The sequence below is a fragment of the Pseudorca crassidens genome, chromosome 10 (genome assembly GCF_039906515.1).
Source record: "Pseudorca crassidens isolate mPseCra1 chromosome 10, mPseCra1.hap1, whole genome shotgun sequence".
Taxonomy (NCBI): domain Eukaryota; kingdom Metazoa; phylum Chordata; class Mammalia; order Artiodactyla; family Delphinidae; genus Pseudorca; species Pseudorca crassidens.
The window spans coordinates 44520314-44539863 of NC_090305.1; the positions used below are offsets into that span (position 1 = coordinate 44520314).

At 41.0% G+C, this 19550-nt stretch overlaps 1 protein-coding gene across 4 annotated transcripts in view; it reads left to right on the forward strand.

The window, feature by feature from the left end:
* The window catches only part of BEND6 (BEN domain containing 6), a 53151-nt gene that overhangs the window by 5739 nt on the left and 27862 nt on the right, over positions 1 to 19550 (forward strand). Inside the window, exons 2-3 of one of the 4 annotated variants that reach the window (XM_067753512.1) lie at positions 9253 to 9350; positions 13256 to 13474. The exons of 1 other annotated variant lie outside the window; for it this stretch is intronic. In XM_067753512.1, coding sequence (XP_067609613.1) covers positions 13355 to 13474 — 120 coding nt within the window. In that variant the 5' untranslated portion in view covers positions 9253 to 9350; positions 13256 to 13354. The remainder of the gene's footprint in view (positions 1 to 9252; positions 9351 to 13255; positions 13475 to 19550) is intronic. 2 more of the 4 variants (XM_067753511.1, XM_067753514.1) reach the window with 2 other exon arrangements.

A 19550-nucleotide genomic window follows, 5' to 3' on the forward strand; every position in this document is an offset into this window, starting at 1 on the left:
TTGTATGAACTGCCAATGGAAAATCTGAGAGCTGTTCATAAATCAAATTATAAAGCTCTCAGAGTTATAAATCACTGTGCAGTCTTGTTCATTATTATTCAGATAGTGTGAAATATTTCCACCATTTCTAAGAATGGGCAACTTACAAAGCCAGTTTGAAAGCAGAAGTCATTGCCTTCTAGATCCAAGATAAGAGTTGCCATGTTCATTACAAGCATTTCAACATTCTTAAGGGAAAAAAGTAAGGTAAGAGGTTTATAAGTTACATAGTAAATATGTTATGAGATGAATAAATTCTTGATTAACTGATGTTTATGAATTAAATTCCAGATTGTCTTAATAAAACAACAGCAATATTTAATAGCTAAATTATCTCCATTTCTTACAATAATTTTTTGTAGGACTTTTGCGTTAAATATTTTGTGGTAGTAGCTTTGTATGCTAATGCATCAGCATGCTGATGGCCTGAAAGAATGTCACTAAGAGAACAGAGATAGCAAGCGTATCAAGGAAAATGGGATGAGTAACCGAAAATTAGTAAAAGATGTTTCAAACACACACAGTTCCAGAGAGTATTGAAATTATCCCAGTGTAATGACATCTCATGGATTTAGGAGCAGAAAGAAAAATATGTCTTAAAATGTCTTTGTGGTTCCAAAATACTTTATGGCGTAAGACAGGGAAACAAATAGCAAACTCACTGAATTAGAATCCAGTAAAGTTTACATTTCAAAGAAGAAAGCCAAAAACCTAAAGCCTGTTCTTGGTCTTATCTCTGCTGTAGGAGCTTTTAGCCTGGAATTCACGAACAGGATTCTAGGGACCTGAAATTATATGTAAAACTGTGAGTCTCTTTAGAGGGACATGGTCCATAGTTTTCACCAGGTTCTTAAGGAGTTATTACCAAAAAGAAAAAGAGAATCCTCAAAACCATACAAATCCACACAGATACCAAGGCTTCTGCAGCATCAAATCATTCTCTCATCCATCGGCATCACGTCACCTAAGTGCCTCCCCTGAGACTGGGAGAAGGGTCTGGAGCACCATCAGCCTGGGATGAGCTGAGGAAGCACTCAGCTCTAACCTATACAAGTTCAGGGACATTTCCCCAATGCAGGCGAACACCGCCCACCCTACGGCTAAGTGGAGACAGTGTTCTCTGAGTTTCCTTGTCTTCCCGAGAGTTTAAACAGATTGGGAGAGGGGCAAGAGAGTTCACTCTGTAACTTTCATTGGAATGTCAGTTTCAGCCCTGAGAAGGGAAGCCTGTATTAACTATCTAGGGCCACTCCACAACCATCCAGATGTTTGAATGCATAAGCCCATTCTGAGCGAAAAACACTGGTCCTAGAATTCAGTCTTCAGCTGAGTCTGCAAGGATCTCCATAGTCTTAAGGCTAAAAGAGAGGCAAGGACGTAGTATCAGGCTCCCAGAAACTACTCCTGGATATCCTGGTGAATGTAGCAGACACTCCTCCTACATCCTGCCTAAGCCTCAGCTGTGAGGCTTTTCAACATCCAGCCTTCCCCGGACACCTGGGAGCTGGGGCCCTGGATCCTACCAGGATAACCCTGCCTGTGGTGTGGAAGACCGCCCACCCATCCTAGTGGCTGAGCTCCATCCACCCACTGTCTCCGGCTTCCCACGCTTGCCGTGCCTGTGAACCCCGCCCCCCATATTCCCAGGACACTAGATCCCCATGTCCTGTCACTGTGATCACATTCCATCACATTAAAAGGCTGGTTATTTCATCATGGGACTTCCTCACTCCAGTGGGCAAGTCCAGTTTCCAGGGTGTCCTACTCTCTCCGTCTGGTGGTTCTATCTCCTCCAGGTTCCCTGCTGACCCCGTAGGCTGTGAAGGGTTTTGTACAATATTCATGCATTCCACCCAGAGACAGCCTTTGAACCACAATTTCCTGAGCGTCTCAGATCCCTCTGGGTCTATTCTTTGCAGTTTCATTTTGGGGCCATCTGCAGTGAAGCAGGAACCCACCTTGAGCAGACACTGCAGGGTCACAGTTAGTGTCCCCCATGTCCTGGCGGTCTGCCCCAGGTGAGCTGATGGAGTCTGGGTCTAGGTGCCTGGATTAAGGGGCACCAGCACCCCAGGAGTCGGCTGGTATGGTCCCTGTTTACTTCTCCTCACCCACAGGGTACAGGACCATGTCCTGGGTTTCCTCATCAGGGAATGTAATGTTGCTTCAACGGGATACAAAAGAATATTAGAGCAAGAAATTGGTAGTAATAATATTGTATTGAAATAATATTAGTATCTAATATTGGTAGTAGATGAGGGGGCAAAGCAGTTAAGATGATTGATTAAGTAAATTATCTGAAATATGTGACTCAGCAGATTATGTTGACCTAAACTTTCAAGATTATTAAAGTACAAAATTAATAGACACATTGGTAAATGGTATACACTTAATTTCATTAGTATACGATATTAACATGGCAGATATTTCAAAGAGAAATTAGCTTGTCCTTTCATGTTATAACTGATAAGATAAATTAATATTTGAAAGTTGCATCACTCCTGATTTTTATGCATAGGCATTGATTCCTGCATCAAAATTATTACATTTTGTGAATTTTAAAAATTGGTCTGAAACTTATTAATTTTCTAGAATATGGTCCCTTAAAGCAAAAACCTTAATGATCTCATCTTGCACTCAACTTTCAAGATGGATAGAATGTTCTACATTAATCAAAAAAATGTGAAATTGTTCTTACTCTTCTTCATTGTTCTTACTCTTCTTTAGGCGTGACACTGCACTTGTGTTTCTGATAAATGGGGAAAAGGCACATAAATATCAAGGATGGGGACAGGTAATAACATAAGAATAGCCAAGGAGAAAAATACTCACAAAAATTGATATTCCTCAGAAAAGGTTTGGGAGGCCCTAGAACCATAGGAAAACTTATCCAGAGTCCCTCTGAGTTTTGCATATACTTTTTTGTGCAGACTTGCAGGTGGTCCCACACACACACACAGCTACAGGCTTTTTTATTTTTTAATTGAAGTATAGTTGATTTACAATGTTGTGTTAATTTCTGCTATACAGCAAAGTGACTCAGTTATACATATATATATTCTTTTTCATATTCTTTTCCATTATAGTTTATCACAGGATATTGAATATAGTTCCCTGTGCTCTACAGTAGGACCTTGTTGTTTATCCATTCTTATATATACTAGTTTGCATCTGCTAACCCCAACTTCCGAATCCATCCCTCCCCCAACTCCCCTCCCCCTTGGCAACTGCAAGTCTGTTCTCTATGTGGCTACAGGCTTTTCGTAGACATTTGAGGGGACAGGTGACATTGTGGAGCAGGTGAAGATTATCTTCCAACGCTCTCAGCCTCTGATTTCTGCACTATTATCTCTCTGCTGTAGGTGTCTTGTTCCTGACCACATCGAGATGAAAATGAGCTGGTCTCACTGTCTCATTACAGATGAGACAGAGGCTGAGCTATTTGGCATCTGGCTTTCCTGCCAGGTCAGGAGCAGCAGAGAGACTCTGGTTCAGATGATGCAGTTCGTGTCTTTCTCTGTTCAAACTGCTGTAACAAAATACCAGAGAATGGGTAGCTTATAAACAACAGTAATGTATTTCTCACAATTCTGGAGGCTGGCAGTCCTAAATCAGGTGCCAGCATGGTTGGGTTCTGGCAAAGCCCCTTTTCCGTGCTGCAGACTGCTGACTTCTCACTGTGTCCTCATCTGGCAGAAGGGGCCGAGGATCCCTCTGGAGACTGTTTAGTAAGGACACTAATCCCATTCATGACAGCTCCCCCCATCATGACCTAATCACCTCCCAAAGGCCCCATCACCTGATACCATAACCTATGAGGGTTAGGATTTCAACATATGGATTTTGGGAGGACCCATTCTGACCATAGCAGCCGGTGTAGGCAAACCAGGAGGAACAGTGCTGTACCTCGGGGCTCATCATAATGGAAATGTCACCAGCTGTAGGCTTACAGGGAAGGGCAGGAAGTGGTTATCGCAACCTGACACTAGAGGGTCACATAGACAAGGCAACCCCACAGGAAGGGAGGCAGGAGGATACATCCTCCTAACTCCCTGTTCTCCTTCCCTCTGATCTCCTGCTTGGACATGCTGTTGGCTGAACCCAGCTGGGACGAGGGCAAGGGAGCCCAAGCGTGTCAACTTCCAGGCTTAGAGAGCAGCTTAAAGATTGGGGGGAGAAGGGATCAGAGGGGCAAAGAGAGGGTCTCCAGCCCTGGTGGCTGAGTGGGATGAGAGTCCTGAGAAGCTCTGATGATCCTGTCAAGACTCCAGTCTCTGGGGAAATGGGACTACGAGGCAGAACTTGGCAAGGAGGGCCCTGTAAGAGCTTCATCAAGCAAAGAAAGCAAAAGCTAGTTACTGGAGGTGATAGAATTTGCTGAAAAGCTGATTTGATGATTAGTTTCTAACTTCTGGCTCGAGTCCTTCTTATGGGTTAGCAACTGGGATTGGTTGCCAGGGTCCACTGGGGCCCCAGTTTCCTCATCTGTTAAGTGTGAATAATCCTTGGACCTACCCTGGAGCACGATGGTGAGAATTAAATGAGGTAGTACAGGTTAAATGCTTTGAATGGTATAGTAAGTACTCAGTAAATATTAACTATATATTTATTGTTATTAAATGAAGGAGACAGGATTGGAAAGATCTAAGGATGTCAGGTAGGGCAGGATGGGGAGCTAAATGAATTCCTTTCCTAGATAATGGTTACATGCATGACAGTGCATGACATCACAGCTCATTGGTTAAATTAGCTTTAGTAAAAGTGCATCCACAAACTCTGGCCTGATGAGACTGTTTTTCTTTCCTTTCTCATCATGGGAAGTTGAAAATGATTCAGGTCTAGAGTCCCTCAAACATATTTAGTGTTTCTGAGGTTCACACACAGTCTCCAATCAGTCTAAGCCATGCAATCATAGTTTGGCAGCATTGCCGTATCATCCTAAAGTATATTGATCATCTTTTTAGTTGGAGTATTTCTGGAACAACTTGGAAATTGAAAACACGTTAGATGGCATTTGGAAATGGCGTGAGGAAAAAGAGTGAGTTGAAATGCTCCCTAATAGATATTAGTAAAACCCTGTAGTTTCTCTCCAGAAGTCAAGAACACTTTGATGAGGAAGCACTTGCTTTGCTCAGTAGAGCGCTGTGCTTGCTGCAGGAGAGGGCGCCCAACCCTTCACAGCCATTCTGATCTTTGGTGGTTGTTTTTTTTTTTTTTTTTTGGTAGAGTTTCAATTTTTAAAAAAATTGAAGTGTAATTGATTCAGAGCCATTCCAATCCTGATTTGCCTTCTTCTAGTGTATATATAATTAAAAAATAATAATATGGACATGTCCCTCCTCCATGCCTTGCCAAAGGCTGAGCTGAAACTAGTAGCCCATTTTACAGAGAACATTAAACCAGCCACTGGACATTTAGAAATATGTTGGCACTTTTTTCCTGGCACTTTGGAACTCATTTAGAGGGGAGTCTTCAGTTCATAATCCGACTGGAGTACTGAAGAGGACCTTCTATGTCTGTACATTCCAAAACCGATATGTATAGAAAACAATCCAAAACTTTCGGCAATTTGAAAGGGTACTTAAGTTTTATTGTAGTGCCGTACTTGCCTTTCATGATTTTTATTTAATTCATAACAGAGAATTTTTATTTAAATACAAAGGGAGGTGAGATACCTGAATGATATTTTGATGTTCATTTAGTTTCCTTAAATGTGGTCCCTTGGGCTTCCCCAGGTGTCACAGTGGTTAAGAATCCGCCTGCCAATGCAGGAGACATGGGTTCGAGCCCTGGTCTGGGAAGATCCCACATGCCGCGGAACAACTAAGCCAGTGCACCAAAACTACTGAAGCCTGCGTGCCTAGAGCCCTTGCTCATCAACAAGAGAAGCCCGCGTACCACAAGGAAGAGTAGCCCCTTCCCTGGTGGCGCAGTGGTTGAGAGTCCGCCTGCCGATGTAGGGGGCACGGGTTCGTGCCCTGGTCCGGAAAGATCCCACATGTCGCGGAGCGGCTGGGCCCGTGAGCCATGGCCGCTGAGCTTGTGCGTCCAGAGCCCGTGCTCCGCATCGGGAGAGGCCACAACAGTGAGAAGCCCACACAGCAAAAAAAAAAAAGTAGCCCCTGCTCGCCGCAGCTAGAGAAAGCCCGCGCACAGCAATGAAGACCCGACGCAGCCAAAAATAAAATAAATAAATTTATTTTTTAAAAATATGGTGCCTCGGGCTTCCCTGGTGGTGCAGTGGTTGAGAATCTGCCTGCTAATGCAGGGGACACGGGTTCGAGCCCTGGTCTGGGAAGATCCCACATGCCGTGGAGCAACTAGGCTCGTGAGCCACAACTACTGAGCCTGCGCGTCTGGAGCCTGTGCTCCGCAACAAGAGAGGCCGTGATAGTGAGAGGCCCGTGCACCGCGATGAAGAGCAGCCCCCGCTTGCCACAACTAGAGAAAGCCCTCGCACTGAAACGAAGACCCAACACAGCAAAAATAAATAAATAAATTACTAAACTCCTACCCCCAACATCTAAAAAAAAAAAAGTGCTGAATATTTATTTAAAAATATATATATGGTGCCTTTTGTTTCTTAGAATTTCAGAGGCAGCTTTTGTATTTTTGAACTCCTGCATTAATTGTAGTATTGACATATTAAAAGTAAACCTAAATGCATTAATAATTTATATTTTTATTAATTTCATTTGCTTTCATTAGTTACAAAGTTCTCTGTTCTCTATGTCTTATTTCTCGTACATGTTTTCCATAACTTGGAGGCTGGTTAGAACATTTTTCAAGCTATGGGTTATAACCCATTAGTGAGCTGTGAAATCAACTTAACATGCTGTGATCAGTCAGCACTTACTAAAATGAAATAAAATACAGTAGATAGAATAGAATCTGAAAGAATACATTACATGCAGTAAAAGTGAGTATGTTTTCTGAAATTTTGTTTTAGTTTTTTGTGTGTGGGTGTATGTGTGTATGTGTGTTTTCTGGATCAAAATGTAGAATGTATATTCTGCCGTGAGCTACAAAAGATTGGAAAAAAATTGAAAGTCATTGACATGTTATTCATCCAACCACATATCTTGGGAGAGTCTCATGGCTGTGGTTATATTTAATCTTGCCCCTTACAACTACCTGGGAATTAATCAAATGGTTTCTGTTAGCAAAAAAATAAATAAATAAATAAAATATAAAACAGGGCAGGGACTTCCCTGGTAGCACAGTGGTTAAGAATCCGCCTGCCAATGCAGGGGACACGGGTTCGAGCCCTGGTCCGGGAAGAAACCACATGCTGTGGAGCAACTAAGCCCGTGCACCTCAACTATTGAGCCTGTGCTCTACAGCCCACAAACCACAACTACTGAGCCTGCGTGCCACAGCTACTGAAGCCCAGGCACCTAGAGCCCGTACTCTGCAACAAGAGAAGCCACCGCAATGAGATCGTCTCAACTAGAGAAAGCACGCGTGCAGCAGCGAAGACCCAAAACTGCCAAAAATAAATAAATAAATTTATTTAAAAAAATAAATAAATAAAGAGTGGCAGATAACTCCATGGTAAATTTTTTTACCAACTATAGGAACTAGTAGTGTTTATTATAGAGCCATATTCATAATACCCATTCTGAATTTGCTAATTGGCAGGTAGTACAAACTTTGACCCACCTGTCTGTGGATGTAAGAACAGTGGCCTGAAATCTACTGAAAAGTAGAGTTTCTAAAAGAGGTCTGATATGTCCATTCTGGTTGGTCTTGAATGAATTGTGTGTTTGTGAAGAAACTTGAGGATTTGCTCTTTAATGAAATCATATCAGCAGGAGAAAATTTTAGTACGGTTAGGATATTACAAAATCTGTATTTTTGCAAACTAATTTTTTTCCAACTTTTTTATTGTGGTAAAAACATATAACATCAAATTTACATCTTAACCATTTTAAGTGTGTAGTTCAAGGGCCTAAAGTACATTCACATTGTTGTGCAACCATCACCATCATCCGTCTCCAGACCGCTTTTCATCTTGCAAAACTGAACTCTATACCCATTAATCAGTAACTTCCCAGTCTCCCCTCTCCCACCCTGGGCTTATCAGCAACCCCTGTGAACCAGGACTCTGGCTCTGTTACCATCACTAAATAATACTGATTATTTAGTGATGGTGACCAGTTATATCTGGCAAAATCCACTTTTATCAAATAATAACAATTTGCTGTAGGATCTAACTGGCTATATATTGTGTCTCTCAAGTGCTGCTCTAAATGTTTAGTAATAATGTGCAGTGAAGTAAGGCACTGGGGAGAAAGAAGTTAAAGCGGTTGTTGTGCTTGCCAGGAAGAGAAATGAGGATGACAGAAAAGGAAGCATGTGACACATCTGAATTCCTTTTCAACGTGATAACTGAGCCCCTAGATCAGGGTTCAGCAAGCTGCTGCCCCTCTGCCTGCCTCCTGTTTCTGTACAGCCTGTAAGCTAAGAATGTTTTTTATAGTTTTAAATACTTGAAAAAAACCAATATAAGAATAGCATATCATGATATGTGAAAACTGTACAAAATTCAAGTTTCAGTGTCCATAGGTAAAGTTTTATTGGAGCACATCCACACTGCTGTGTTTACAGATTGCCTGTGTGCTTTCATGGTGCAAGGGCAGAGCTGAGTAGTTGTGACAGAGACCACACGGGGTAGCCCGCTCAGTGCAGCACAAACCACAGTGATGCCATTGTAATAATTTGACATTGTTTTAATGTCGTGCATATCGTCATACCATTGTATGACACTGCATTTTATTTTTTTACTACCAGTGTATGCCAATCATGCCAAAGCAAGAAAAGAAAGAGAAAATTTGACTTAGTGCTTTTAAAGCAGAGTGGCGTGTGGATTATTTTGTCACCAAACTAGACGGCAAAGCATTGTGTGTATTATACACTGACACTATACCTGTGCTTAAAAAAAAACATATATATGTCACATTACCAAACTCAGTATTCATCCAACTCACAGGACAAGTCACAACAATTAGAAAATTTTAAATGAAATATCACAGCAGAGTTTCTTCACAAAAATGAGTCTGTAACCAAAATAAGTTTCTGGGTGGTTTGTTTGTTAGCCAATTAAGGAAAGCCATTTACCAATAGTGAGTTAATTAAATCGTGTTTTATTGCAGTAGCTTAAGGCATGTGCCCAGAAAAAAATAAACTTACTTAAGACTATTTGCCTTTCAGCAAAAACAGTTATTCAAAGGAATGAGGACTTCAGGAGCAACATAATTAAAACACACGGCAAATGACTGAGTTTTTCTTGGCTCTTGACAAATCAACAGGTATTACTGATATTGCTCAGTTCTTATTTATTTGAGAAGTAATTGCTGATTAATTTAGAGTGACTCACAAATTAGCCATTATAAATAGTCTGTGAAACAACTGTGGGAGAGAATATATCCAAAGAGGTTGAGAAAACACTAATTCAGTACAACCTGGGTGGAATCTGCTAAGACTTGATACAATTGATGGTGGTTAAAAATGTGTGTGGAGCAGGAGAAATGTTTGTTGGAAGATTTTACAAAACTTGTGAAAATGTAAGGTCCTTAAAGCCTACAGTTATTCATTTTATTATTCATCAGAAGGTACTTTGAACCTATTATGTATTTTTTTTTTTCCTTCCTTGCGGTACGTGGGCCTCTCACTGTCGTGGCCTCTCCCATTGTGGAGCACAGGCTCCAGACGCGCAGGCTCAGTGGCCATGGCTCACGGGCCCAGCCGCTCCGCAGCATGTGGGATCCTCCCGGACCGGGGCACGAACCCGCGTCCCCTGCATCAGCAGGCGGACTCTCAACCACCGTGCCACCAGGGAAGCCCTATTATGTATTTTTTAAATAGTTGTATTGAAATATTATTCACATGCAATTCACCCATTTGAAGTACATATTTCAATGGTTTTTTGTTTGTTTGTTTATTCAGAGGGTTTGTGCAACACCACAATCCAATTTTTAAAAAACGTTTTTGTCCCCATTGAAAGAAACCCATTAGCAGGCATTCCTCCCCCAATCCCCCAATCTCTCACTCCTAAGAAACCACTAATCTGTTTTCTGACTCTATAAATTTGACGATTCTTGACATTTCACATAAATGGAATCATACAATGTGTGATCTTTGGGGACTGATGTCTTACACTTAGCATAAAGTTCCCAAGGCTCATTTATGTTGTGGCATGTATCAGAACTTCTTTTCTTCTTATTGCTGAATCATATTTCACTGTAGGGATGCACCACATTTTATTTATCTATTCATGAGTTGATAGACATTTATTTTTTTCCACTTTTTAGCTATTATGGCTAATACTGCTATGAAGGTTTGTGTACAAGTTTTTGTATGGATGTATGCTTTCACTTCTCTTGGGTATATACGTAGGAATGAAATTGATGTGTCATATGATGACGTAATATTTAACTTTTAGAGCTGCCAGACTTTTCCAAAATGCCTGCACTATTTTACAATCCCACCAGCAAGATATAAGGGTTCCAATTTCTCCACATCTTTAAGAAAACTTTGTTTTCTGTCTTTTTTGATTATAGTCATCTTAGTACATATGAAGAGGCCTCTCATTGTAGTTTTTATGAGCATTTATGTAGTGATTAATGATACTAAACCTCTTTTCCTGTGCTTATTTGCTATTTATATATCTTCTTTGAAGTGTTGTCTGTTTAAATCCTTTGTCCATTTAAAAAACTGGAGCATTTGTCTTTTTATTATTGTGTTGTAAGAGTTCTTTATATATCTTGTATTCATGTCCCTTGTGAGATCTATTTTCATATATTTCCTTCCATTGTGTAAGTTGTCTTTACTTTCTTGATGGTATCATTTATGAAAATAACGTTTTTGTTGTCATATCTATGAAATCATTGCCTAACCCAAGGTCACAAAATTCATAAAATCTCATAATGGGTCAGCATTGGCAAGTGAGCATTTGCCATTAATTCTGATGGTAGGGAACACTTTGAACCCTAATTAAACAAGATATTTTTTTAAATTCCAGTCTCATTTGTAGGCCTGTCTGACAAAAAGTTATATCAATTATTATTAGTAAAGTTTCAATTTTATGAATAAAAATTTTGTGAAGATTTATTTTCTTCTTGCTTATAAGTACCTACATAATATCCTTAATTTTGCCCCTTGGCCTGCAAAGCCTAAAATATGTACTATCTGACGCTTCACAGAAAATGTGTGTTGACCTTGCTCTGAGTAAACAGACGAATGATATTTGCTACAAGTGGAGTTTTTGTCTATGGAATGCTCTTAACTGTGTATCCCTGATTTAAAATTGCCTATGGCAAACATACCTAGGATCTATGGATTTATAACTCCCTGGAGAAGGTCATGCAAGCTGTACAACTCTGAGGTAGAAAATGGAGAAGTGTCACGACGTAAACACACCCACTGTGTGAGGTGACCCCCAAACCTCAGTTAGAGGCCTCACCTCTTATTCTAGAAGGAAGAACCTACAAAGCCAGGATGTCCTAGACCTCCCCATTCTGCTTGTGCCTTTTGATTGCTTGTATCTTTGAAATTATTAATAAAGCTTGATACTAAGTAAGACCTCTGATATTTGTGAGTTAGATATTACAGTCCAGTCCCATGTGTTAGCTGAAGCACTATTCATGTATTTGAAAACATAAAGTAAGTTTTCAAAAAGTCACAACAAGCAATCTTGGAAAGACTAAATATAATTTTATGCTTGGAGTAGAGAATAATGAATTTCTCTTAAAATAGGTAAAAGAACCATATTTTCTAAAAGGATTACTTGGTGTAATTTGGTAAAGAGTATAGTTACCTTCTACTCAACAATCCACATATTTGTCAAACTCCCTTTAAGCTAGTCTCTTCTGTAAAGTTTTATTATTTATAATTAAATATCTTTTCATGAAAACAAACCAACATATGCAAGTAATAAGGATGCTACAGGGACTTCCCTCGTGGTCCCGTGGCTAAGACTCCATGCTCTCAATGCAGTGGGCCTAGGTTCAATCCCTGGTCAGGGAACTAGATCCCACATGCCACAGTGAAGATCCCGCATGCAGCAAGGAAGATCCTGCATGCCGCAACTAAGACCCGGCACAGGCAGATAAATAAATATTAAAAAAAAAAAAAAGATGCTATGACCAAAAGTGTTGAATCATCCATACACAGCAAAAGCTAGATTTGATCATTTCAAAACTATTAAACCTAAAAACTATCATCTGTTTTATCAGGTTTTGAAAAAATGATTCTACCTTAAAACTTTAATGAAATGCATTGTTGCCTTTGAGATTTTTTTGCATTCTTTATGGTGCTACTCTTAAGTTTACACCAAAGAAAATCTTCCATCTCAAAACTTTAGAGTTTTCAGAAAAAAAACAGAACAAATTTCTAGGCCATTCTTATTGATCTCCCTTGGAATATTTTTTGTCCTGATGAGATCTGCTATTATTATTTTTAAAGATTTATTTATTATTTTCATTTATTTATTTTATTTATCTTTGGCTGCTTCGGCTCTTATTTGTGGCACGCAGGATCCTCAATGAGGCCCGCGGGATCTCCGTTGAGGTGCGCAGGCTCTTCGTTGAGGCACGTGGGCTTCTCTCTAGTTGTGGCGACCAGGTTTTCTCTTCTCTAGTTGTGGTGCACAGGCTCCAGGGCTCATGGGCTCTGTAGTTTGTGGCACGCAGGCTCTCTAGTTGAGGTGCGTGAGCTCAGTAGTTGTGGTGCGTGGGCTTAGTTGCCCCGCGGCATGTGGGATCTTAGTTCCCTGACCAGGGATCGAACCCACATCCCCTGCATTGGAAGGCGGATTCTTTACCACTGGACCACCAGGGAAGACCCTAGATCTGCTATTATTAATGTCTTTTTCCTAAAGTTATATAACTTCAGTCCTCAAATCATTTGCATAATTTTACAAGGTTTCTACTTTGTTTTTTAGACTCCTCATAACTGATTGACAAGAAAAAACTTGAAAAGATGGAAAAAATTTATACTATTTGATTTTATAAATGACAACTTCCTGTATCCCACGTTCTGAAAACATGATATCCTCATGATTTTGAACCAAGTGAAAGTGTGTCCTGAATTAGCCAGTGGGAGAAAGAATGACAGGAAGTATTGAGTAAAATAATTTACTTGAGTGGCTAGTCCCTTTATGAAACATACAGTTGTAAACATATTATGGATCCTTTTGTTTGTTTTTCATTTTAAGGAAAAACATTAACTTTTGGACTACGTCCAGAGTAGCACCATCTCATGGGCATTCCCTCCTCCTACAATTTCAGAAAACCTTTGGTAACTAACTAAGAAAATGCAGAAGATCTTGCAAACAGAGGAAATTACCAATACCCAAGCTCTTAGAAAAGGAAAGAGGAAAAGGACGGAGACGATGGACTCAGAGAATGCGAACAGTGACCTGGATAAAGGGCAGGTTGGTGTGCTGTTGTTGTGGTGGTACTTTCTTCCCTTGCTCTGCCATAATTCCATAATTCCTTTCACAATTTATTAGTGCATTTCCCCCTCTTGTATTAATAGATTCTTCCCTTTAATTCTTTATTCAACTGAAGGAATAAAATTTCATGTTCTCTTTTTAATGTTAAACAAGTTGAATTAGAAATATATTCACAAGCCATTTTACCAGCTTCTATTGAAGTGTGGCCAATTATACATTGTCCAAACTTTCCTTGATATCCTGGGACATTAAAGATCAGCAAACTGGCAGAAAATATTTTTTTCCTCCCAAAACCACTGGAGAAATTGGAACACCTCTTCTAAAATTTATTGCTTTTTTTTTTTTTTTTTTTTTGACTCCAGTTTGCAGCCCATCCTCATCACAGGTTTGGCCAGGGCCCCTTTCTTATTTGTATTTATTCATTTATTCCTTTTTGATCTGAATTCCCCACTCCCATTCTCCTCTTACACTTTGGACAAACTATCCACCTGTTTATCCTTTATTTTTTATTTGTGTGTCTTTGTAATACATGGAGTGCTTATGTCCATGTATTTTCGTTTAATTTTTAAAATACATACTGTACATTCTCATGGTTTAAAATATATTTTACTCTCCTGGGATAGTGTCTGGAGGCACTGAGAACGGTCCAGCATCTGGCATGCCGCACACCCTAGGCTGCCCCACAACACGGCCTCTGACAAAACGAGGCTGTCCCGAACCGCTGGTAATAGAATTGTTTACTCTTAAACCCAGAAGGTTGGGAAAGCACCAAAATCTGCATGTGGAATGTGCCCAGGCCGACTTTGAGAAGTTGTTGCTGTGAGACCTAAAGTTCTTATGAGGTTTCCTGAAACGAAACGTGTCAGCCGGGCCCATGGTGGGTCCGTGTCTGCTAAGCATGTCCATGACCGGTCATATATGCTTTCCTATGGAGGGGCAGAAAATCCTTGTGAAAGTGTTGAAGGCACAAGCACAGAGTCAGAAAGCTAAATTTAAGATGAAGTTTTGAGTAATAAAAAAATCAAAAGCCTAAAAATTATATATCTGTATATCTACATAGCGTGTCTGTGAAAAGTCTCCCACACAGCTGTCCCCACCAGCCCTGTTCCTGACTCCTGGCCCCCTACCACATGTAACCACATTTATGGCTTTCTTGTTTATCCTCCCAGTGTTTCTCTGTTCAAATAAAGCAAATATGAATATAGATATTCTTATCCCCTCTTTTGCACAAAAAGTAACTTACTAGATAGGCTGCTTTGTACATTGCTTTTTTACTTAATGTATTCTGACAATCTTTCCATTAGTATATAAAGAACTTTCTCTTTTGTACATCATCACCCACTGTCCCCTAGCATGCATGTGGCTTGTTTCCAATCTTTTTCTGTTTACAAATCATGCTGCACTGTACAACCTTATGGCTCCATCATTTCACACATCATTTAGTAGTACATTGGTATCATAATATATAGCTCAATCTGTTTGACTTTTCAATCAGCACTGTTTTTAACATCTATATTGCTATTATATATGATACGTTGTGTCTAACAAAGCATAGCATCATTTTACTTATCCTTTCCTCCAATGATGAAAACCTAGATTTCCTCCAGCATCTTGGTACTACAAACAATGACAAAATAAATGTCCGCATACATGTCCATTTAAGAAACAGCGTGAGAATGTCTCTGGAATAAACACTTAGAAGGGTGAGTAATGGCTTTCATATGACAATGAAATTGCTTTCCAGAATGTCCACATCAGTCCACATGCCCAGCAGCAGTGCATAAGGGATTCCATGTTGTGCTTCCCTGCCAACACTTAGCATTTATGTCCTTATTTCATATATTTGGCAATTGATGGGAGAAAATTATATCTTGTTTCAATTTGCTGGTGCAGGTTTTGGAGGGGGAGGGTTGTCCAGTGGTTCCTTGAGGGCAAAATAGTCACCTGCTCTAGCAGGCCAGTATGGTTTCTTTTGCAAATTGTGTTTCTCAAAAACTTAATAACTTTCCAGACTATTTCTTTCTGTTTGGTTTCATTGCAAGTAGCTACAGACAGAGATCTTATTTGGTCATAAATAAGCCTGAAACCTCTCCTCTTTTATTACGGCTGCTCAGCCTCTTTTCTCTCCAACTTTTGGCAGTGACTTAATTGCCATATGAAACAAAAAGCTTGAAGATAATGCACTGAAGCTGAGGCTTGCTGTTGGGGTGGATTTCAGTGTCTGGCAGAGAACACTTAAAGAGAAGCTCTTGAGAAAGCCTTGAGTTCACAGGCTTTTTTTCTTATCTCTTACAATTTAGATGTAGACGTCATTCACTTTTTTCAAACCTTGAAGATTTAACATGACTGGACTCAGTTTAAATTGCATGCTACATTCTAAATGCAGATGGAAGGAGAAAGCCTTCCATTTCTGCAAACTAGCTAGCACTGACAAGAAATCACTGATACACACAGACATTCTTTTTCCAGTCTCAATAAGTACATGGTGTGCCTTCCAAGGCATTGCAGGTGACGGTTTTACCAAATGTGTCATCACCAAGGTCTAACAAGAGTCAACAATCTTCCAGCATGTTATACCTTTGCTCTTTTTGACCATAACCTGACCTCTAAGTAATTCAAACATATGTCAAGTTTTGGGTATCCGGCTTCTAGGTACCAAAATCTGCATTAGTTAAGATGCATGTTGTAAAGGCTGTAACAAAGACCCAAATATCACAGTGGCGTATAAAGATGGAAGTTTATTTCCCTTTCATATAATAGCAAGAGCAGTCCTAGTTGCTGTAGCAGTGCCAAAATGTTGAGTATCCCTCTTATCTTGTTCATTTACCTTCCTGAACACACAGCCTCTGTCTCTGTGTCAAGGTGACTACTCCAGCTCCCACCTGCATGCCTTCGTCTCTGCCAACAAAAATAGAATTCAGGCAGGAGAAGGCCAGCCCATTCCTCCTAAGGTCATGACCCAGTAGTGGTATACATTGTTTCTACTCCTATTTGATTGGCGGAAGCTTAGTCACATAGCCACACTGAGCTGTCCGGGAGTCTGGGAAATGTAATCTAGCTGACACCTATCTGCTGAGCTAAAAACCTATTACTGTAGAAGAATGGGAGAACAAATACCTGGTGATAGCCAGCAGTCTCTGCCACTGTTCATTTCTCTATTGAGTTTTTATAGTTTCTGTTGGGTTTCTTAGTCTATTCTGGTGGGTTCCTGTTCCATTCTTATTGATTGGCGCATATACCATATCTACTGTAGAAATTAGTTTCGTGTGGTTTTAGATTTTGCAAATATCTTATCCCAATCTATTGTCTATTAACTTTGTCTTCCAATGATGCTTATAAATGGATTTATGCTTGATTTCATTTCTCTCTTGTGGGAAATTGCTGCAAGAACTAGACCATATATTCTATTTTTCCCAATTACTTGGCATAGAACTATGATCTCAATAGGCATCCTTCAGTTTTTTAAAATAAATATTTCGTTTCTATTTAACCAAATGCATCAGTTTTTTTATTAAAGATTTATATATCTAGCATGAGTACTTTAGCTACTTGCCAACATAGAACAATAGTAATTTTCATTACCATTATATATATTATATATGTCACACACACGTGGAATAATGAAATATGTATACATACATAGATTTGTATACTTGTAAAATAAGGAGTGAGGTTGAATGTATACATTACTGATCATACAAAAATATAATTGTATTTTCTATAACTGATCTCATCTGGCTTTCAATTCTCCATCCCTGCTAGATAAGAAAAGGGGGAGGGGGGAAAGCTTGAACTTGTCCATTGACAGTGAATTACAGAGTGTTCTTTTTTTTTTAATTTTATTTTTGGCTGCATTGGGTCTTCGTTGCTGCACACGGGCTTATCTCTGGTTGCTGGGAGAGGGGGCTACTCTTCGTCGCGGCACACAGGCTTCTCATGGCGGTGGCTTCTCTTGTTGCAGAGCACAGGCTAGGCGCGTGGGCTTCAGTAGCTGTCGCTCGCGGGCTCTACAGCGCAGGCTCAGTAGTTGTGGCGCAGGGACTTAGTTGCTCTGCGGCATGTGGGATCTTCCCAGACCAGGGCTCGAACCCGTGTATCCTGCATTGGCAGGAGGATTCTTAACCACTGGGCCACCAGGGAAGCCCAGTTAGAGTGTTCTGGTGTTTAAAATCCCTTTGAGGTATTGGTATAGTTTCAGTCACTTCAGGGTTTAAGTCTCAATGGAGACTAGATTCTCACTCTCCTCCACTTCCTGTTTTTTTCCTGGGAAGTGTTTCAAGTTTTGAGGAGTCTTACATATCATCCAGCATCTGGGGAGGGACTGCTGGTCTTCTGCCCAGGCTCTAAGTCTTCTGCCTGTTTCCTTAGTGTCCAGTACTGTTACTGCTGAGGCACAGCATTCCCTCCAGCTCCCAGGGGGTTCTGTTGGCACCATCTGCTGACGTTTGCTGTGCTGGGACCCGCTGCCATCTTCTGTAAGGTTTTGGCACCCTGTAGCCTCTCTGTTCACCAGTTCCCCCAGCACTTACCCAGTTCCTGACTGGGACACAGGGATCCTCTGGATTCTCCAGCTGCTTTGCATGAGCTCTGGGGAGTCTGGACACTGTCTCTGGTCCATTTGTTCAGACACCAATTTTGTCCATTTCTGATCCGTGGCCCAGAAGGCGCCGTGTTGCCCTGGTGTTGCTGGACATGGGGCCCCTTTAGGGCATTTATGATGTGCTGAGAAGCACGGAGCTGGCCCTGCTGCCCTGGGACTGCCCCTCATTCATCTGGATGTTTCTATCATCTACCCTAACCCCGTTGATCCACCTCTCTTCCCCACAAAGGTCGGGGCAGGAAGAGCAGACACTGGAATCTGACTTTCTGTCCTTCCTGCTCCTCAGCCTGGCCCCAGGAGGTCTCTTCGCTTCCTATTCAGCAGGAACTTTCTTGATCTCTCTCTATTTTCAAAATTTTTATTGGAGTATAGTTGATTCACAATGTTGTGTTCTGGTGTACATGTGCCTTTATGTCTTCTAAAGTTTATTTTTTTATTTTTATTTTTTTGTGGTACGCGGGCCTCTCACTGCTGAGGCCTCTCCCGTTGCGGAGCAGAGGCTCCGGACGCACAGGCTCAGCGGCCATGGCTCACGGGTCCAGCCGCTCCGCTGCATGTGGGATCTTCCCGGACCGGGGCACGAACCTGTGTCCCCTGCATGGGCAGGCGGACTCCCAACCACTGTGCCACCTGGGAAGCCCTAAAGTTTATTTTTATAAACATCATACTCCAGGCTTCTAGATTTGGATCTTTATAAATTTCCTTCTGTGCTCCAATTTTCCAGATTTGGATTAATGTAAAGGCCACCTTAGTAATTTGAGAAAATTCTTTTCTGCCTCAACAAAGCCTGGGTTTTACGACTCAAAGGCATACGTTTTCGGACTATTGTCCTGCTGTCCTTAAAAAATATTTTTGAAACTAAAAGGTAGACGTCAGTGCTTTGTTCTGGGTGAATCTTTCTCCTTTCTCTGATGCAATAAACCCCCAAATTAGCCTCATGGCATAGTCTCAACAAAGAGGCTGTGGATGAGGTGTCGGGAGAGAAATGGAGGACGTAGATGAGTTACAAAGATCTGAATGGTGGTCTGGTTGATTCTACTCTGTTATACTATTTTTCTACTTTGTGTTTTTCATTGAAGTTAGGCTGAAAGTCAGAATCCTGATTACTGTTTTTTGTTTTTGTTTTTGTTTGTTTTTTTCGCGGTACGCGGGCCTCTCACTGTTGTGGCCTCTCCCGTTGCGGAGCACAGTCTCCGGACGCACAGGCTCAGCGGCCATGGCTCACGGGCCCAGCCGCTCCGCTGCACAGGTCTCCGCTGTGGGACCTTCCCGGACCGGGGCACGAACCCGTGTCCCCTGCATCGGCAGGCGGACTCTCAACCACTGCGCCACCAGGGAAGCTCCTGATTACTGTTTTGAAAGAGACGTGTGTGTGTGTGAATCTTTGATGTCCTCTTTTATTCTGAGTTCCCCTGTAGAGTGGAGGACCAAGCTGAGGCTAGATCACTCGCAAGG